General features: G+C 36.9%; 1 protein-coding gene across 1 annotated transcript; it reads left to right on the forward strand.

Moving 5' to 3' along the window:
* The first annotated feature begins 298 nt into the window (after nucleotides 1–298).
* On the forward strand, nucleotides 299–19,601 carry LOC121423770. Its single transcript, XM_041619256.1, has 10 exons — nucleotides 299–322; nucleotides 1,347–1,464; nucleotides 8,060–8,211; nucleotides 11,036–11,187; nucleotides 12,139–12,304; nucleotides 13,827–13,924; nucleotides 16,020–16,188; nucleotides 16,810–16,926; nucleotides 17,253–17,371; nucleotides 17,659–19,601. Exons 5-10 carry the CDS (start codon nucleotides 12,190–12,192, stop codon nucleotides 19,165–19,167), a joined length of 2,127 nt encoding a protein of 708 aa, XP_041475190.1. The 5' UTR covers nucleotides 299–322; nucleotides 1,347–1,464; nucleotides 8,060–8,211; nucleotides 11,036–11,187; nucleotides 12,139–12,189; the 3' UTR covers nucleotides 19,168–19,601.
* The last annotated feature ends 3,261 nt before the right edge of the window (nucleotides 19,602–22,862 follow it).

A 22,862-nucleotide genomic window follows, 5' to 3' on the forward strand; every position in this document is an offset into this window, starting at 1 on the left:
ACAAATTTACAATTCTTCATAGACTGGAACCCTTTCCTCAAAAGGCCTTTTCTGTATTTTTCCCCATTTTTTCGTTCATTAGTAAATGTCTTGGCAGTTAATGAAACTCTGAAGCTGAATTGTACATTCGATCCCACCGCTGCCACCAATGTCCAATGGAAACACAGTGTCAACGGCCCTAAATCAGACTGGAACATCACTAAACTTGATAATGTCACATCACAGTTGATAATACATGAAGTGACACTAAACGATACTGGAGTATACAAATGCTTGTCCTCACAAGGAGACATCCTTAAGGTTTTTAACATCTCAATAGGATGTAAGTACTCGGTGTTACGGTATCAAAAAGTTCTTCGTTTTCTTTTATCTTGTGTACCCTTTTTATTCTTCAAATATTGAAAATTTTGTTTAATTCCTTAAACAAATTAATATTCAGAAATCATAATTTATTTTTATTCGTCGATGATTTTCTTTATCATCAAATCTACAAAATATTGAAACTTGTTTCATTTTATGCAATAGATGCACTATCGGCTTCTCAATTTTCATACTGCATAATATGTGAATGTATGTTTGATGAAAATAAACAAACTTTAACATGCCAGAACTTTTTAGGTTTCCATATCGTATTTTTTAGGTTACATGGCTCTTTACACTCATAGAAATATATTACTCTTGTGATAACAAAATAAACATTTGAAGGAACAGCTTTCAACCAGTATTACATTATTTTAGAAGTAAGTTCTAATAAATAAAGTCACAGGAGAAAAAGAAAGCAATTAAATAAAAAAAACTATCAAAAAATGAGAAATAAGAAGAACAAGTTTAAAAAACAGAAAGACAAATTAGGACATAATGAACAAAATCAGGGGAACTAAATCTTTTAAATCAAAATTTTTGTTTTTCATACCTGAATTACTGTAAAGATTTTCCCCTTTATTTCACATATATTTTACATTATCTCCTCCTGACCTTGACATATGTGGTGTGAATGTTATTTTCCCATGACATATGTTGTGCTGAGGAGGCAAGATGCAATTTGAAAGATAATGAGTAAAATCTGAAAATTTGTGTGCAAAATAAATGGAGAGTTGTCCACAAAATCAGCCATTTTGAAGCGCGTATGCCAATTTGAGGATCCCCATAGAAAGTACAACAAGAGTTTTCAAACTTCCATAACTTGCTTATTTCATAACCGATTTTTATGAAACTTTTTTTAATTGTTCCTCTCATTTTACTCTTTCCAATAAGATTACTTCACTTCTTGGGTTTTTGGTTTTCTTTAAAGTAGCATTCCAATAATATAAATTCACTTATATGTTCTTCTCATGTTTTCTCTGCAGTTAAACCACGGGTGCCCAATTTTGTATGTTCTGGATGCAACACGTATGAATACAGATGCGAATGGCCAGAGGTTTTTGACACTCATTTGCCAACTGAGGTCACCTTTGAATATAAAAAGTAAGGATCAGCAAAATGTTTTTAAGTTAAATGCTGGTTTTCCTAAAATCGCAAAACCAGGAATAAGCAGGTGCATGTTTTTAGCTGGTGATTATCATAGAAATTGTAAAAAAACTAAAATGCTCTGATATTTATCCTGGATAAAAGGAAAATTTAAAGCACAAACAGATAGAACTTATATCAGATAAAACTTATATTGCCCAGTGTTAGTTCAAGCAAAGCCATATATAAAGAATGACATTCTCTAAATACAAATTGTTTTAGTTAAAGAATATTATGTTTAAGTTAAAAAAGTAACAAAACGAGTATACATCCTCTTGAAGTTTTTCAAATATTAAAAAAAATACTGATAATACTGAAATTGGTGGTAATTGATCAACAAATCCTTATTTTTTTTAAATACTGGGACAACTCTAGCAATGTTCATGCTAGAGGAGTATAGACCTGACTGAATGAAGAGGTTAAATATTTTACTTAATGGTTACGCTAACAAGACAATTGCTACTTTTAAAACATGAATGTTAATATTATCATGGCCAGGGTCCCGTAACAGAAAGGTTAGTGATTAGTCGTACGCTTGATTTCTACGAATGATTGTACATTGTAGTCTATGGAATCAATCGTAGAAAAATGTTCCACGATCATTGCTAGGCTTTGTGTTACGGGCCCAAGAACTCTTATTATTATCAAGAATGAAACTACCACACACAACAAAAACTGGTGTTAACCGGTGTACATAGAGGACCACACCAGTTATTTTACACCAGTGTTAAATTGGTGGTTAGTTTTACACCAATACACCTTTGGGTAGTGGGTAGTGGGCTTTGCCCACTACTTCAGGGCGTGACGACCCTGCCTGACACGAGTCCCGGGCTCAGCTGGCTCCGGCTGACAGTACCCGGTATGGGCCCCTTATCCAGGGTTACGGATACCCCACTGCCTTTGGGGTCACCTAATTTGTTAGGAGAGGCTACGGTCTGGAGATTTCGCTGTTGCTGTTCTAGGACACTAGACCAATTCAGATGAACTCTAGATTTAAAGGGTGGGGCCAGGCTGCGCATCCTGTACTCCACCTTAAAACTTCAGTGCGCAGGCAGGAAGACTCAGCTTACTGCAACCAAGAAGTCCTGCAGCGATGAGAAAGGGGCGAATCCGGCAGGTGTAAGATGACGCTGGCAGCCGCAGTTCCAATCTTACATGCAGGCGGCATAGGATATTGGTCGTCTCGATGTTGACCCGGAGATGACAACATCACCCGGCACACCCTATGTGACCAAGCAGCCCTGTTTAGGGAAAGCTCTGCTTGCTCCAATCCGGAGAGGGGCCTAGAAAAGGTGGCCTAAAGAAATGCTCATCTCCAATATACCCAGTTGGTTTACCACGGCCAACGGGCATCTTACCTTGTGGTCGAAATCAAATGAGAGCAAAAAAGTTATCAACAGACTCTAAAATGAAGAACATGAATCTTGCTTGTTGGAATGTTAGGACCTTACTAGACAACAATGCTTCTAATCGCCCACAACGAAGATCTGCACTCCTAGCCCATGAACTTCGTAGACTTGATGTAGACATAGCAGCCCTTAGTGAGGTTCGCCTCCTCGAGCAAGGTAGCTTAATTGAACAAAATGCTGGCTATACACTATACTGGTCTGGCAGACCGTCAGGCAGTCGTCGAATTCATGGCGTTGGCTTAATGATCAAGAACTCTATCGCCTCTAACCTTTCAAGTTTGCCAGTTGGCCACTCTGAACGCATCATGTCTTTACGTCTGCCTCTGCTCGGGCAGGAACATGCAACCATTGTGAGTGCTTATGCTCCAACCCTCGATGCCGATCCATCAGACAAAGACAACTTCTATGCAGACCTCCGGCTTATCATTGAGCGTACTCCACCAAAGGATAAGCTCGTGATCTTAGGTGACTTCAATGCCAGAGTTGGCAAGGACTATCAAACCTGGAAGGGAATCTTGGGAAGACATGGTGTCGGCAAATGCAATGACAATGGCCGCCTGATGCTAGAACTCTGTGCAGAAAAGCAACTGACTGTGACAAATACCCTCTTCCAGCAGAAGGATCGTTACAAGACTACATGGATGCATCCGCGTTCTAAGCATTGGCACATGATCGATTTCATCCTTGTAAGACAACGTGATGTGAAGGATATCCTACACACCAGAGTCATGCGCAGTGCTGACTGCAATACAGACCACAGACTTGTTCGCAGCAAAGTGAGGTTCCACCTGAAGCCCAAGCCCAGAAAGAGAACAGGTGTTGTTCCATCACATAAGCTCGACGTCAATAAGCTTCAATCACCAATGCATAGAGAAAAATATCAAGAAGCACTACAAGATTATCTTGGAGAATGCGATCCAAGCCTCAACAACAACGATCCTGAACAGATGTGGGAACAGATGAAAAAGGCAGTCCTTCACACTTCCAATGAAGTCTTGGGACCTTGCCCCAAAAGAAGTAAAGACTGGTTTGATGAGAATGATGAGGAAATTTCCAATTTGTTAGCTAAGAAGAGATCAGCTTTTCAATCCCACCTGGCCGATCCTTCATGCGACAGAAAGAAAGCGGCGTATCGTCAAGTTTGTAGCTTGGTCCAGCGCAAGCTCCGTAATATCCGAAATAATTGGTGGAAAGAAACTGCCAAGAGAATTCAACTCTACGCCGACAACGGTGACACAAGAAACTTCTATGAAGCACTTAAATCAGTTTACGGACCAACTTTTCACGTGCAATGTCCTTTAACCCTAATACTCCCGGGGGGGCCATAATGGCCCCCCCCTCAACAATTTTCGCGATATATCTGCTGCGCGAAATTTTTTCACCTCGCAGCTCACTGACTTTTTACATTCAAGTCTCGCGCAAATTTTGAGACCAAATTTGTGACGCCCGGGTACGCGGTTACGACATTACACAACATTATGCAAGTGCATGTCAGACCCAAAATTGCTCATAAACGTGATTTCATGTACAAATCCAATGCAAATTGCGTATTTAGCCAAAATTCATAAATGTTTCATTATTTCTACTTTTACTGATTAAACTTAATTAATTTTGCCTTGTTTATGATCAGAATTATGTCTGGAACAATTTCCATTGAAAATACAATAAAAAACAAAAAGTAAAAAAACAAAGAAATACATAAGAAATTCATAAAACAATAAAATACATAAGAAATTTATTTCCAAACCAAAGTTTTTTTGAATTACGATTGTTAAGAATGCTACAAAGAAAATTTTTACCAAAAATTAGCATTCTAGGAGCTTTATTTAGTGAATTAGAGCAAAAAGTATGATTTATGCATAAATTAGCATAATTAATTCATATAAAATAAAATCTCATTATTTTGGAAAATTTTACCATACAGCCTTGTAGATTACATCGCACACTACCAGCGTGCAAATTTTTGCGTCGCTCGCGCGATCGGCGGCCGAGATCTTAAGGGGGGGCCATAATGGCCCCCCCCCGGGAATGACAAGAATCAAAATACCCCGGGAGATTTAGGGTTAAGAAGCGCTGATGGAAAATCTTTATGTACAGACAAGGAGTCCATCCTCAATCGTTGGTCAGAACACTTTGAATCACTTTTCAATGCCAACAGGCAAGTGTCGGCAGATGCCATAAGTAACATCACTCAGCAGCCTCTCCAAGAAGAACTTGATAGGTACCCATCTTTACAAGAGGTTGAGAAGGCTATCAACCAAATGAAGTGTAACAAAGCCCCTGGAGTTGATGGAATCCCTCCAGAAGCCCTGAAGTATGGTGGCCCTGCTCTCCACTCCAAACTCCATGAACTTTTCAGGGTCTGCTGGGAGCAAGGCAAGATTCCTAGTGACTTAAGGGATGCTGTAATCACCACCCTTTACAAAAATAAGGGCGAAAAGGCAGATTGTTCCAACTATCGTGGTATCACCCTCTTATCCATCGCTGGGAAGGTTTTAGCCAGGATTCTGCTGAATAGGCTTCAGCCCACCATTGCAGAGCCAAATCTTCCAGAGAGTCAGTGTGGGTTTAGGGCAAACAGGAGTACCACAGATATGATATTTGTTCTGAGACAACTACAAGAGAAATGCATCGAACAAAACAAAGGCCTATACGTAACTTTCGTTGACCTCACTAAGGCCTTTGATTCTGTGAGCAGAGAAGGGATGTGGAAGATTCTGGAGAAACTAGGTTGTCCACCCAGATTCATATCCATAGTGAAGCAGCTGCATGTGGGACAACGTGGGCAAGTGAGGTACAAGAGTGACCTGTCTAATTCTTTTGTGATATCCACAGGAGTGAAGCAGGGTTGTGTCTTGGCTCCAACCCTCTTCTCAATTTTCTTTGGTATGATGCTGGAGCAGGCCATGAGAAATATACATGAGGGAGTATACATCCGTTTCCGTGCAGATGGAGGACTCTTCAACCTTAGACGCTTTAAGGCTCACACCAAAACTCGGGAATATCTTGTACGCGAACTGCTTTTTGCAGATGACTGTGCTCTAGTAGCACACAGCCAGCAGGATTTACAACGCATCACTACATGCTTCTCGGAATCAGCTCAGTTATTTGGCCTATCTATCAGCATGAAAAAGACTGAGGTATTGTTCCAACCTGCACCTCAAGCGGAATACTCTCCTCCGGTCATATTCATTGAGGGTTCAGAGCTAAATGCTGTCAAGCACTTTACGTACCTGGGAAGTACTATTTCAAATGATGCTAGACTTGACAAGGAAATTGACAATAGACTCTCTAAAGCAAACAGTGCTTTTGGCAGACTACGAAGGAGAGTCTGGAACAATCATCACCTTAAAACAGAGTCTAAATTGAGCGTCTATAGAGCTGTTGTCATCTCAACACTCCTGTACGGGGCAGAGTCCTGGACTTTGTACCGCCGTCACATACGCCTCCTAGAGCGTTTCCACCAACGATGTCTCCGAAACATCTTCAGGATTCGCTGGCAAGACCATGTGACAAACGTTGAGGTTCTCAAAAGAGCAGGCTTGCCAAGTATCGAAGCCATCTTCATACAATTGCAGCTGCGTTGGGCTGGGCATGTCTACAGAATGGAGGAAAACCGCCTTCCCAAGATTTTGCTCTTTGGTGAACTTTGCTCCGGCAAGCGGAAGAGAGGTGCACCTCGTAAACGCTACAAAGACTCTCTAAAGTGCAACCTGTCCTTGTGTAACATCAGCCATGATATGTGGGAAGCGCATGCAGTGAATCGAAATGCATGGAGGCAACGCACCAAGAAGGCAACTGCTTCCTTCGAAGCAGGACGTCGTGCAGCCTTAGAGGAAGGACGCAGAAGGCGGAAGGCCCGTATTTCCACTCAGGACGCTGCCCCCCATGAGCAAGTCCATCCATGTCCAAGATGTGGGAGAGTGTGTCTCTCCAAAATTGGACTTTATAGTCACAAAAAGTCATGTAAATCTTCCTAATCTTCGCTTGCGAAGTTCAGCCATTATTATTATTATTATAGGTGTTATTACAACATCTATGGTTGTTCCATTTACACTCTTTGGCGTTATGTTCAATCTCTAGGGTGTTACTTTAACACCTCAGGGTGTGGTCCTCTATTAACACCAATATGTGTCAGTTTTAACACCACCGTTTTTACTGTGCAATCATATGAATTACACATAACATTATCATCAGAGTACTGTGGAAGGATGTTATGAGTGTCATGTACAAAATTATGCTGTATTTCCCTCATAGATTCATAAACTGGATCTTTACCATTGCACCTTCTATCATTCCTGGGCCCCGTCTTAAAAAAAGAGTGGCAATTAATCCAATCAATCGCAACCATGGAAAGCCAGCAAAGTCAACATATAAAATGCCTGTTTTTTTTTAAATTCTAGATATGAATGTATATCCATAAATTCATTGATTTCTTGACAATTTGGTGTGTTCTCCTTGGTTAACAAAGGACATTTTGCAAATTTCCTTGTAGAAAAAATTAAGACACTGATGGATTTCCATAAAGTTATAATTGATTGGATTTCCATAGAGTTATAATTGATTGGATCAATCATAAAACTTTGTAAGAGATGGTCCTGGTTCTAGAAATTTGCTTTTTGCATACATAGCAAAACTGAGTACCTGACATTTATACAAAGTCTAAATGTTATTTGAGAAAAAGGAGGGAACAAAGAATATTGATTCTTGCTCCTGGGAAAGTGTGTTTGTTGATGCACAAAGAATTTTTGTATATATATATATATATATTTGATTAGCTTAGTTTATGAAATCAAGCAAAAACCGGTAGATACATCTTCCAACTTCCTTTTATACAGACCAGATGCAGATGCAGATATTTTATCTGCAGATATTTGATTTTAATTAGGCATTCATTTTTTAAAACATATAATCTTTAAAGTTATCCGATAAAACGATTATTCATATCATAACCCTCTTAAGACTCACATTCATCTCAAATTGGATTAGTTTCATGCATTTTGGGGTATTTACCAAAAACTGAAGATGGGCTTTAATCCATATAAACACAATTGTTTTATGGTCTACTGATTCAGTTTTTAATTTAACTATATATAATAACATTCAAATGATCCCTTTTTTTTTTTAATTTCAATGTTCTTTAGTTACAATCTGCTCTATCCTAAATGGTATGAATGTGAAATTGATGGAAATGGATGTGATGTCCATACGGCTGGTGACCATTCTCTCAGATTGACCATCACTAATGATTTAGCAAGAGTGACGAGCTACGGCGAGTATAACAAATTCCTACATGGTAAGGGAGAAAACCTTTTTGTTGAAAATGTTAACCCCCTCCTCAACAATATTCGCGATATTTCTGCTGCGCAAAATTTTTTGACCTCGCCGCTCACAGACTTTTTACTTTCAAGTCTCGCGCAAATTTTTGCGCGTTACCGCATTACGCAACATAATGTAAGTGCATGTCAGACCCAAAATTGCTCATAAACGTGATTTCATGTACAAATCCAATGCATATTGTGTATTTAGCCAAATTTCATAAATGTATCATTTCTAATTTTACTGATTAAACGTAATTAATTTTGCCTTGTTAATGATCAGAATTAAGTCTGGAACGATTTCCATTGAAAAAAACAATAAAAAACAAAAAGTAAAAAAACAAAAAAATACATAGGAAATTAAAAAACAATAAAATACATAGTGAATTGTTTTCATTCACAATTGTTAGGAATGCTATTAAGAATATTTTTACCAAAAAATAGCATTCTACTAGATTTATTTAGTGAATCAGAGCAAAAAGTATGATATCATGAATGGATTAGCATAATTAATTCATATAAAATAGAAATATATGAATTCAGTGAAATTTACCAATGCAACTGCATAGATTACGTCATTCTCTACCATCATGCAAATTTTCGTTGTGATCGTTTTAAATGATGTCAAATATTCATTGTGTAAAATTGGGAGTTGAGAGAAATTAATGGCAACACACAGATTTCCAAACGTTTTTTGAGGGGATTATATACACACACTTAAAATGTTGGGCAACATATGGTCCACTGTGCACTGTGTTGGGTAATGTATGGTGATATATATATATATTTATATATAAAGAAGAGGGCCCTTTGCACAACGTGTATTGCAGTGCGTCATGTTCTATGTATAGGCGTAAATAATTCAAGCAATAACACTAGACGTAGCTTCCAAGTATCTCTTTTATGCGAGCTTTTGGCTAGTAGGGCCTTCATCAGGCCTATGAAGCATTGAAACAAACAAAATAGAACAAAACCATACAAATAAAATCGTAATAACAACAAAGTATATAATGTGTAACAAAGGGTACAGAACAGAAGGAGTACGCTGAGATAACAAAAAATAACAGAGGGGGTTGAGTACAGAATAGAAGGATTACAGTATAACCAAAAAATGACAACCTGTAATCCTTCTATTCTGTACTCAACCCCCTCTGTTGTTATTTTTTGTTATCTTAGCGTAATCCTTTTGTTCTGTACCCTTTGTTACACATTATATACTTTGTTCTTATTACAATTTTATTTGTATGGTTTTGTTCTATTTTGTTTGTTTCAATGCATTATAGGCCTGATAAAGGCCCTACTGGCCGAAAGCTCACAATAAAATAGATACTTGGAAGCTACATCTAGCGTCAATGCTTGAATTATTTACACCTATATGTATATTTATATATATATGTATGTATATATATATATATATGTATTTATTCTATGTTGGATTTTTTTGTAAAGATAAACATGATGCTTATCTAACTTAACAATGAATGTGAGCGTGAAGCGTGAGCTGAATATTATTGATATTCAGGCAATTTTTGTAGTCATTAACATGATGTATATCTAAACAAGTATTGCGAGCGTGAAGTGCCAGTCAGTCGGCAAGCCCCTGAGATAATGAGCAAATGGGCAAGATTTATCCAAGTCCTCTCGTGGCTGAATTCATGTCCCTGCAAAATCTCGTGAATTGTGAGACTTTCTTTCTCAGAGAATTTAACCACTTTCTCCTTGAGTAAAATTGATTATTTTTGTACCATGGGGAAGAGTAAATGTTACTTTTATATATTGGCTATTTCTTTTGAATAAAATATTTTGATAAATAAGTTAATTTTTTACCTGAAAAGATGCATCAAACAGAATTTTCTTCCTCTGTTTTCACTTGCAAATTGTGCAACATTTTGTGTTTTAGGTACCAACATTATTTATATCATCAGAAACCTCAAACTCTATACCTTCTTACAATGTCACTCTTAATATGAGGCATCTTTTAGATGGGTCAGCAGCCAGCTTTTTCCATAAAGATGCAAGACGAGATTTCTAAAATTTCTGAGTAACATAAAATCCAGAGTTCTGATTGGCTGAATAATGTTTTCACAACAACAGGCGCGGGTAATTTGAAGAGATTACCACATGGTGAGTGTGACCTTGCAGAGGCCCAGTGTGGGGAACATTGGAATTTGTGTGGGTATGTGGTCTCTATGACCAATCAGAGCGCAGTATTCTTGTTTTTTAGCTGCTAAATGTACTTGGCCTATGAAAAGCTGGCTGCTGACCCATCTAAAATACATCTTCTTATAAAAATTATATCATATTAAAGCTTAGATCTTCAGCTTTATCATGATCTAAGAATCATTTGTGCTCAAACAGAAATTAAATGTGAAAACAACAACTTTTGTTGCATGAAAAAAATATTTTGTTTCATGTTTTATATCAAAAGTTTTCCCTATATTACAACATTCTTTTAAAAGTCCAAACACATGACATAAAAGAATGATTCTTCTTCTTTACAAAGATACCAAAAACATGAAATTTGGTCAATATTTAGAGCAGCAATGGCCGAATAAAAAGGGGCGTTTTGGTTCGCACCAAGCTCATTAACAATGCAAAAACCCTCTAGTCATGAATATCACTTGGTTAAAAGAAGCCACTTTTTCAGGGCTTGCCGACTGACTGAAGTGCGGGCTGAAAATTATTGATATTTAGACTTAAAAGAAAACACTGCCTATTAATTGTCATGTGCATGTATATGAGAACTTTTCAGAAATGCAATGTTATAATATTCTTACAGTCTTTTTGTCTCTTCTCATTTAGCCAGGTTTCCTGCACCCCGTATTATCAGGATCGCCTCATTCACCAATAAATTGGATGTTTATTGGACGCTATCTGACTGTGGTATTCATAGATTAACTTCATATGGATTTATATTCAGTTATGAAAATCCCTCCACAGGGCATGTACAGAATGTAAGCATATCAACTCAACATTCTTTAAAAAAAAATTATTTTTACAGAAAATGGTTGAAAATTTATCTATTTTTAATAATCAGTGGTCTATAATCCATCCCACCTATTCATTTTTGTCTCAACTGCGAAGCAGAGTAAGGATAATCAAGTATTACTGATCATCCTGCTTGAGATTCAGGTCATAAGACTAAGGTCAAAGGTCATTTAGGGTCAATGAACTTTAGACCATGTTGGGGAATCAACATCAAAATCTTAACCTAAGGTTAAGTTTTTGAAATGTCATCATAAGTTAAAAAAATATATGGACCAAGTTCATGAAACTTGGACATAAGTTTAATCAAGTATTACTTAACATCCTGCCTGAGTTTCAAGTCACATGACAATTAAAGGTCATTTAGGGTCAATGAACTTTGGCCAAGTTGGGGTATCAACATCAAAATCTTAACCTAAGGTTAATTTTTTTAAATGTCATCATAAGTTAAAAAAATATATGGACCAAGTTCATGAAACTTGGACATAAGTTTAATCAAGTATTACTTAACATCCTGCCTGAGTTTCAAGTCACATGACAATTAAAGGTCATTTAGGGTCAATGAACTTTGGCCAAGTTGGGGGTATCTGTTGAACTACCATCATAACTTTAAAAGTTTATGGATCTGATTCATGAAACTTAGGACATTAGAGTAATCAAGTATCACTGAACATCCTGTGCGAGTTTCAGGTCATATGATAAAGGTCAAAGGTCATTTAAGGTCATTGAACTATGGCCATTTTGGAGGTAATTATGATATAACTTTCAAAGTTTGTAGATGTACAGTGTAGTTAATAAAATGTGGATATAAGGGTAATCAAGTATCTTTCAGTTTAAGTGTCAAAATCATGGGAATTTTCAGGAAACAAACTTTAATTGAAGATATCACTCATTTACTCATTGTACTATAACTGTTTCAGATAACATTGACATCGACTGATGATAAGCCCAATCCGCAAGTATTAGGGAGTATGACAAGCAATACAAAATACTGTATCAGTATGGTTGCTTTTGTAAAAAGATTTGGAAGTCCAATGAACCTAGGAGACTGGTCTGATAAAGTGTGTAACAGAACTTTGCCAACAGGTATGTGCTTTTCTTTTTCTTACTTATTTTACACAATGAATCATTTAAAACTTTGATTATCATTGATTCTTCAAATCGGCAACAGTATAACCCTTTCTCTGCTGTGCCTTTTTTTGCATTATTAAAATGTTTTATTCCAAGTTTATGTATCAAAACTGATTATTGATTATTAAACAAAGAATGAAGTCATAAACTTTGATAATTTGCGCATGACAGATTTTGTGATTTTATTTATATTTTTCCTTTAATCCTGTTGTAAATTTGCAGACTTCTAAAATTGAATTCAGCAATGGATTTCTCCTTCATCTCTGATTGAAACTTAATGATAGCAATAATTCTTCAATAACATCTACAAAATAACTATCATTATCCATTGTTGTGCAGGAAAGCAAAATTCAAAGAAAATATAAAGAGAACAATAGATATTATCCCTTCAGGGTTAAGTCAAAGTGGAAAGGGCTGAACATGTTTTTACCAGATTTGAACAAAAATGCATTTTCAGTGACGATCGATCAATGGCCTGAATATAAATTACCATGCAAGTGCGAAGCGCGAACTCAATTTGTTTTGATATTGTATATATCTAGCCCTGAAACTTGAACATAATATGCATCTATAGTAATGAGCGCGAGCTGATACTTTTAATTAATCTTTCTGAAAGAGGACATGTTGCAGTGACCCATGAATATAATAAATTTCTCACTAATCAAATAGACCAAGCACAAAGCGCGAGCTGATATTTTTTGAGATATTGGACCTGAAAACCGGACTTGTTAAACATATTTTAAATAGAGAACAGTAAACAAGCGCGAAGCACGAACTGAAGTTTTCTTCAGATTTTGAACTAAAACAGAATATTCAAAACAATGGAACCATGAAATATGTCGGCATAGAACTAAGCAACTAAGCCTGGAGTACCCCTTTGAACAGTGAAAATGCATTAATTATAATAATGTTTACACCAAATTCATGGAACTAAGTTATATTTTCACAATCTGATCCATCAGGGTCAAGTGAACTAATAATTATAAAGATATTGCTAGATTTTTGCAATATCATGCTCATGAAAACCTGCCTTCCCTGTGTTGAAGAGCTGTGTGTAGACTCTTGAATACTCAAGATGCTTATGCGACTAATTATGACTTATTCCTGATTTTTCTTGGATTAAAAATGAATCTGATTTGATGAAAATGACTAATTCTGTAACTAAATTTGGCAATCTCTGATTAAAAAGTTGATTGTCATTTGTTTTGATTTGTATCCACATTTCATTTTATTGTCTGTATTCCATCCGTATGAAAATGAAGCATTGTTGCCAATTTGAAGACAAAGGCAGATTCATCTTGAAAGCTGTGTACCTCAGTTGCCAATTTGAGGAGCAATATCAGATTTAACTTGAAAGCTGAGTACCCTACATGTACTATCTCATGTGAATGAAACAGTAATGCAGAAGATCTTTCTATCCATATCAAATATATGTTTCGTAGATGTGATTTTTTTTCTCTATTTATTTGATTTCTAGCACCAGATGTGATACTGAATATTGCAAAAAACTACACCAGTGTTCAAAATGAAGAAAGACTGGATGAGAGAGATGTCACTATCACATGGAGTGTTAATGTAAGATATAGAAGATTCTACGAGGAGAGGAGATTTCCTTGGTGGGGGAGTACAATCACTTTTATCAATGCACACACACGCAACACACACACACACATGTAACCCCAAGTTTTTTTAAGACACCTTGGGGCCCGTGTCAAAAAGGACTTGCAACTGTTCAGATTTTTTTTTTATTTTCAGCTGAATTACAGCCTATATTTGGCTTTCCTCTGTACAAAAAGTATGGGAGCTCTTTCTATTTCAGACTTTTTCAATACTCTTCAGCTGTTTTCAGATCTTTTTATTTTTGACCACTCACACCCCTGAACTGTTGTCTACCATGGTGACCTTGATTCTGATTGGCTGACGAGCCCTGTAACTATGGTAGTTGCCATAATGGCAAAGTTACAACAGTTATAAGTCCTTTATGAAATGAGCCCCAGTAGTATATGTTCATGCCCCATTTGTCAAAAGAATACCCTAATTATGCATTTCCGCACCTAAACATTAGTTAGTAAACTCCTGTAATTCACCCTTTCGTGGATTTTTAGCTCATCCGGCCCGAAGGGCAAGATGAGCTTATGCCGTGGCGTGGCGTCCGTCGTCTGTCGTCCGTCCACAATTTAAAAATGCTACTACTTCGCCATTTCAAGTCCGATTTCAATTCTGTTTGCTTTATATGATAGCACTTGGTGGGGCATTCAAAACTTCTACACAAAATTTTGAAATTCATTAAATATGCTAATTTATTCACATTTTTCAAAATTCACAAAAAATGCTACTTCTTTATTTGTTGACCGATTTTGATTTTTTGCTTCCATCTGGTAGAGCTTCATGAGGTTCACCAAACTTCTACACAGAATTTTGAAATTTTGGCCAGAACAATTTTTATGCTAATTTATGCATATTTTTTAAATTTCCAATAAAATGCTTCTTTATTTGTTGACCGATTTTGAATTTTTTGCTTCCATCTGGTAGAGCTTCATGAGGTTCACCAATCTTGTACACAGAATTTTGAAATTTTGACCAGAACAATTTTTATGCTAATTTATGCAAAATTAGCCCTCATAAGATGAAGGGGATTGGGGTGATTCCTTGACATTTTTCATTCAAAGTTTTTCTTTCAGTATTTTGCAATTTAACTCCAGGAAATTACCCTTTCTTGGATTTTGCCTCTTTAAAAAAAAAATTGACACTGATATTCCAATCGTCTTTCTCTAGGGGTAGACTCGACTTTTACCCTAATAAGACAAAGAAGGGGGGTGGGGGCTGATTCAGCCACCTCCCTCAACATTTTCATGATAAGTTTTTGTTTTAAGTATTTTGTAACTTGTGAGACCAAATAAGCGACCAACGGATACACAATTTCAAAATTGCACGACATTATGTAAGTGCATGTCCCACCCAAATTGCTCAAAAACAAATCCAATGCAAATTGTATATTTACTGTAAACTTATCATTATTTCTACTTCAACTGTTTATACTCAATTAAATTCATGGTGTTTATGGTCAGAACTATATCAACAATAATTTCCTTTAAAAACATTGAAAAAACAGAAGTAAGAAAATTAAAAAATAAATCAAAAAATACAAAATAATATACAGAAGGAAAATTTTGTAATAGTGATTTGATTTTTTATAAGTGCATTTGATCAAAATCATACAAAGAATAAGTGAATAAAAAGTAGCTGTTTGGGTACTAAATTTAGTTAATTCGAACAAATTTTTGAATTTACGGATATATGCCAAGGGCTTCATTGTGTAGTCAATGACCGTGATCATGGGGGGGGGGGGTGATTTACTTTCCATGGCCAATGTTCATATCTCACAATATAATAATATGTTCTGCTTTTGTATATCACTTGATACTTTGAATCATATCCTCTAGATATATTATTACCTTGGTCATTAGATCCCGGTTGGCAAGCTTGTAATGTATACACTTTCTCTGATCTCTGATAATCATTCTATAAATTATGAATTTAATTTGTTTCTCCTAATCAGGAGATAATATATTCACAACTTACCTTGTAATACAGCTTGTCATGCTTGTGGATTTACGGTCTTATTTGGCTTCAATTTCTCCAATGTTCATTGCTTTTCTTTTCCTTATAGCAAAATAAAAACAGCGAGCAGCCTTTCCAGGGAATAAGTTCTTTTAAAATTGAAGTGAGCCTGGATGATGAGACCCAAAATGGAACCAACGCTTCTGTGTTTACCTATAACATTGATGATCGATATCTTTACCTTCTGCCTGAAGACAGGTTCAACTACACTATTAAAGGTACAACCATTAATTCTCTCTTTGAGCTTGTATTGAGGTTAGGGCTTAGCAAACACCAGTCATATGACACTGTGAACTTCATAGAGGGCTGGTTGGGGTTATGAGAAAAACACACCAGTCATGACACCTGAACTGGACACAAAGCTGGTATTGGGATTGGGGTAAAACTAACATGAGTCATTGCCCCTTTAAGTGAATATTAGCCTAGCGTTAGGAGTTGGGGCAAAATTTACACCAGCCATAGCACCTAAACTGACGAAAAGCTGTTCAGTGTAGGGTGTTGACAAAACCAGTCATGACACCCAAACCGAACACAAAGACTGACATTTGAGTTGGTGCTAAACAAGCACCCGCCATGTCCTAAACCAAACACAAGGCCGGTATGGTGCTAAACAGACACCCATCATGGCACCTATGCGGTTTTGAGGGAAACAAACACAGTAATGTCTCCAAACATGCCTTGAAGATATATACATTTCTAACTTATCCTCAAAAGTTGACTCTGGGTCATATTATTGGAAGGTGGGTCTTGAATGTTCAGTTTAAAATAATCACAATCAGATATCTTTGTCATGAAAGTTATTGTCTTGTTTGAACATTTGTCACTTTTTGTCTGAATAGGCCTTTCCAAGCATGAGAACTACACAATCTCTGTAACAGCAGTCAATTCCAATGGATATTCAAACCCGCAGGAAATTAAAGTGTCTGCTGTACAGGAGAAATCAGTGAAAATCTCAGGTAATGAATCGTGTTAATTACTATGCATTCCTTCCTCTTACGTGCTTTTGTAGGAATTGGTATCAAGGAATTCCTTGAATACATGAGTTCCCAATCAGGTTAGCCATGCTAAAAGGGTAATATTATTATTAGTAGTAGTATTAGTAGTAGTAGTAGTAGTAGTAGTAGTAGTAGTAGTAGTAGTAGTAGTAAAATTATTATTTTGATTTGTATCATTATTATTATAATTGGTATTTTTATTATTATCATCATCATTTTTATTATTATTTTCATTTTTAATATCATTATTACTGCTATCATCATTATATCTTTATTTTGCCTTGTAGGAGGTCTTGTTGCTGGGTTATGCATTCTCGTCATCTTTCTCATCATGGCCCTTCTTGCATTTGGATTCCAGAGACTGAAGAACAATTCAAAACCTATGCCAGCGCCTGTATATCATGGAGTAAGTTCATTAGATTTTGTCTTCCATTTGCCACAATGAAGTAGGAACAATGAGTAGCAGTAATACCTGCAGTGTCATTTGAATTTTAAATTGGTGCTTGGTTTATACTCGCTTTGTCTACTTTCCGCTTGGTCTCATCCCACATGTTCTAATCCGAGTTGAATAGAATAGAACCCTATAGTACAACCTTTACATCTTAGTTGAAACATCCTCAGGGAGCCATCTTTTAATATTGCTTGGAAGAAAATACTTGATCAACACAAATCTTCTCTTCCTATTTCTTGTAGAATCTGGGCAACATACAGCCGACTACCATCGAGAATGAGGTATTTGATGAACTCCCATCAGTGTTAAAGGAGTCCCAGAGACGGCTTCTGATGAGCATGTCTATAGAGTCCGAAGACTCTCAACTGGAAGACAAAGGCTACAGAACTTCCAGCACAGGCAGCAGTGCTTCAAGGGGAGGTACCTACCCTCCTGGCACACACAGTGGGATGGTTGAAAAAGTTCCCCTTCTGGAGATACCATGCATCAGTGGAAATACCGACAAGAATCACCCATATTCCGTACTGTCTCAACTGATGCCTTCCCGACCTCCTATTCAGATGGCACCTGATGCTGTGGAAACAGACTTGGATTCTTTGTCGCCAGTAGGTGGACATTACTCTTTCTCTGAAGAGGGTCTGTCATTGGGAGGATCCTCTGACTACAACCAGCTAGAGAGCACCAGGGATACGTCCTTTCCAAATCCTTACTACGCTATGGTTGGTATGGTTCCTGTGAGAATTGCAGATTCACCCAGAGATTCGGGATATGCATCCGTTAGAATTCGGAAATGCTCCTCAGTTGGATGCGATGACTGCGCTGATGATGAGATTAGTCAACCTCCAACCCCAGCCCTACCTAATTGTTCGTATTTTTACTCCCTTTCTGATCGTTCCAAATCAGCAGGCCAACATCCTTCCTTGGCACACTCTGATCCATGCACAGGTTTGCCAATGTCTGAGAACCTAACGACGATTGTAGAAGGTCCAGACCATTATGTTCTCCCGTCTGGATCTGAATCCAAATCCCCTGACGCTTGTAACTCTGGTTACGTGGCTCATGATGATGTATTTTTGGGAAAGCCAGCTATCACACAACATGAATCATGTCATAACGATGACCCTTCTTCTTCTTCACAGTCATCCCCAGAACATGCTGTCATCATCCACCCCAAACCCCTTGAGAATATTAAATCTCCACATGAATGCATAGATGACGAATTCGTTTCAGATTTAACCAATGCCCCAGTAAACATCGGAAGTGGTCCATCGTCAGCGGCAATTGATAATCTTGTCTCATGTGGAGCCAGGAGTAACTCAAAGACACCTTCGGATAATGGGTTTGTTGACTGTCCACCCACCTCTGCCTCACCCAGAATCAGACCAAATGGCAACACTGGGTATGTCACTGCTGAGGAGCTAACACCACTCCAGATGTCTTCTGCCGCTGGAGACACCCATCAGTCTAAACAACCCATGCAGAATCCTACAGTTGAGACGGTTCGCCCTGTTCCCTCACTGAATGGAAACTCTGGGTACGTCCAGGCTGAGCAACTCTTGCCACTCAAATTGTCTTCTGCTGCTGAAGACACCCATCGGCCTAACCAGCCCTTGCAGAATCCTATAGGTAGGACAGTTCTTCCTACACCCTTTCAAAATGCAAGTGGGTATGTAGGCCTACCAATCTCCAGGAAAAATCCATCAGGGTACATATCAGTGGATGACTTATCCAGTACTAATCTAGGACTTTAGCAATCTCCATTGGCCCTGATCCTGTACTTGGATTTAAGCTAAGCTCTGGTCTAAAGTTACGGTAATGGAAAGCCCATTGTGACACTTATCTCTAACAGTTTAGCTCATTTGACACTCTTTTAGAACCGACTGGCAGTCATTTCTGAAACAGTTCTCTTCATCATTAAACCATGAGCCAAGAACCAAGTAAAGATAAGAAACACATGATGTAAAAAATAATTTTGAATCTTTTGGGCTTTCCATACTTCAAGAATGTTGGATCTTTTCCTTACTTTAACTGTTCATCAGAACACGGGCCTTTGACATTGTATTTTAAACAGAGATGCCATCGTTCAGGGCTTTGCTTATTTTCATGCTCTTAAGGCCACCACACACCTAACTACCCGACCGGTCGCCGACTGGCTTGCGACTGGGTGAGGGGAGATGTGACGTCACAGATCTTGTCAGCTTGAGCGTCGCAGACCGGTCAGAGACAAGTCGCAAGGAAAATCAGAAGGATTTGACATGTCGAATCCTTATGACTGGATCGCAAGCTCAATCCAACCTCCAGCCAATCAGACAGCAGAGTTGCATAACGCGTATTATGATAAACAATGCGCATACGCATTAGTAAGCACAATTTCTCAGATGCTATGCCAAAAAGCAAAAAGCGCATGCGTGAGTCGCAGATCGGATCGCAAGGTGTACGGTGTCGAGGCTTATGACTGCCTTGCGATTCATTTCCCCTCACTCAGTCGCATGTCAATTGCCGACTGGTCGAGTCGTAAGGTGTGCGGTGGCCTTACACTTTCACAATTCAGGCTTTTTATTGTACAGCACACATGTGGTTTTCACATTTTTGGACCCCCATAACCCCCATAAACAATTGACCATATGTGCACTTGTGAAGAGTATGTACAGCTTGGAATATTCAGTTGACGCCGGCCAATGCAGATCTCATTGAAATCTTTTTGACTTCTGACGAAGTAAATTTCGAAGAATAAAATTGTTTTTGCATTATCTGGTTAGAGAACTGTTTACACTAGAATGATGATTTACAGATAGACTCATATGTAGTCTTGACTTATCTGCAAACTCGCTAAGTAATTTGCATGCAGTCTAATATAAATGTATGAAAAAAGCCAAGAGGCATTTGCTGTTCAACTATTGATATTGAATATTATTGTCATTTCATCCTTGTGCCATGTGTTCACGAATCTATGTACATTCATTGCTTCTAATCACATTACTACACGATTGTTTGAATTGATAAGATTATGAATTCCACTTGTTTCATGCCTTCTTGCTCTCATGTTCAGTACTGACAGCACACTTGCCTTCAGCCATTTCTCGAATTTTGTCAGACAGGAACGTCTTTAAAGTTAATATGTTTGAGAAATGGTGTATTGTCTTATTTTTATGTTCCATACTGTTTGTTAAATGTATCTGTATAAATGTTAGGAATATATGTATATATTATTGAAATATATATTTTTTGTTAATTTAGAGAGAACTTATGCCACAAAGTGAAAGTAAGTGTATTTACTTGAGTGAAAGTTAAAGTATTTGAAATGCCTTGCTAGTTTTTATGTGGAGAATTAGTTGGCTTGTAGAAAGTCTCATTAGAAAAAGCTATTGATACAGCAGATCAAGGAAAAGAATGCGGACTTGGAAAGTGTATAGACCATTGGTCATGTAATAACAGAAGAAGGTTTGAAGTAGATAATTGTTTATTTCTGTGAATCAGAGGGCAATCTCTCATGTGAATCTTGAATCAACATGCTGTTGATGGTTGCAATTCGTCTTTAGAATCATTGGACCTTTGACACGCTCACTCGAAAACGGTCATTTGAATTTGAATTTCCTAGCATGTCCTTGGTGACTTGTCAATCAAAGCCCTGCACGGATACGATGAGCGCATGACATTCGTATTATCTACGGAAGTGCTGGAAAGGACATGTAAGCTCCACCCCCAAAAGATGTTTTGGAGGTCAAGCCTTTCACACGTAAAATTTGTACTGTAATTTGAACTTAACTGTAATTCGCCTCCCGAGTAGAATTTGAATTAGGGATTGTGATTAGCATTTGTGATTCTAGTGTGGTTTCACACGTAAAAATTCATCATTAGCCTTATATTTCGCTGGAATCATCATTCAAATTACATAAATTTTTTGTACTGAGTGAAGTGGAGAGTCAAATATATCACAGTAATTCTGCATCCAAGAAAGAAAATACAAGAAACTCAATTGGCTTTGGATAATCAAGCTGAGTAAAATTGAATAGCATGGAAGTTCTTGCCAAAAACTGCATGTTTTCATGATTGAGAGGCAAGATCCTGTGACTTAAGGGGCAATTCCATGAAGTATGTACAGTATGTCCAACCCTGTACATATGTGGTACCTGCATGAAATAATAACATGTGACATTATCATGGTCTGAGCAGTGGATAAAGTCAAGAAAGAATGGAGATAAATGGGTTGGATGTGAAAAAAAATGAATAATATGGAATTGCCCTGATTTTAATGAATAGTTTTTGATTGGGTAGAGCATTTGTGGTAGGGTCCATGGGTAGAGGTTTGAATATTTACATTGCGGGTGCCACATTACACATTTAAGACACTGTATATATTATTCCTAGAGGTTTAAAAGTTTCCTCTGGTTTAGTATAATCTGGGTCCCGTTTACAAATGTGCAATTTCACCAACAAATTTATGATCAGCCAATCAGATTGAAGGATTTTAGTAGCTTTCAACTGTTATTGTAAATTTGGAATAATAACAAGTTTTATGAAACTCACCCCTGTTTTGCATCTCCAATAGGCAACAGTATTTTGTATATTTCCACATTCAATTTTTTTTTTATTGTTAGACATTAAAAGAAGATGATGCTTTGCCATTGAAACATAATATATAATTAACATTAATTATGAATAATTGATACTTTAACTAATTAGATGTTTTTGAAGTATTTTGTGTGGTCATTACATTTTCATTTTCAAAGGTGTTTTCAATTATGTCTGGAATTAAGTTTTATTACTGCAGAAAGAAGGGATACTTTGAAAAATCCCTGTTTGGAAAATAAAACATATATATTGAAATATATTCTTAACCATGTTGAAAAAAAAAGAAATGACCAAGGAAGTCAGCTTTCATTGCAAATACCTGAAATTCTATTAACATTCCATTAAATACAATCTCACAATATGTAGAATTTACCAATTCAAGTTTATTTCTTGAAGTATTTGTTTGTGTTGTTTGTTGAAATATATCAATATAATTATATATTTACAAGATTGGCATGATATTGTGTTATTAAAGAAAATTATAAATAAATTTCAATTAGGCATATTGAGTTAAGAGGATTTTGAAATTGTAAAATTTCTTGAAATTTGTTGTATCTTTGTAACTGTGTTAGTGTCTTTATGTGATATGAGATTTTTGTCTTTTCATGTGTAGTACTGAAGTGAAGTTGGTTGTTTTACATATTGCATTTTGCATTGTGAAATTTTCTTCGATCCAATTGTGACTGAGTATTTGTAAATATTTTGTACTACTGTATGCATCAGATTGTTTATTTTGTATGATATACAATGTGATGTGCAACAAAATTGTTTATTTTTCTACCTCATTGTTTTAACTTGATGACATACCTTGTTTCCTATATTTGTTAAATTGTTTGTATTACAATGTAAGTGGAATACACTGTATGTGTTCAAC

The sequence above is a fragment of the Lytechinus variegatus genome, chromosome 11, assembly GCF_018143015.1.
Source record: "Lytechinus variegatus isolate NC3 chromosome 11, Lvar_3.0, whole genome shotgun sequence".
Taxonomy (NCBI): domain Eukaryota; kingdom Metazoa; phylum Echinodermata; class Echinoidea; order Temnopleuroida; family Toxopneustidae; genus Lytechinus; species Lytechinus variegatus.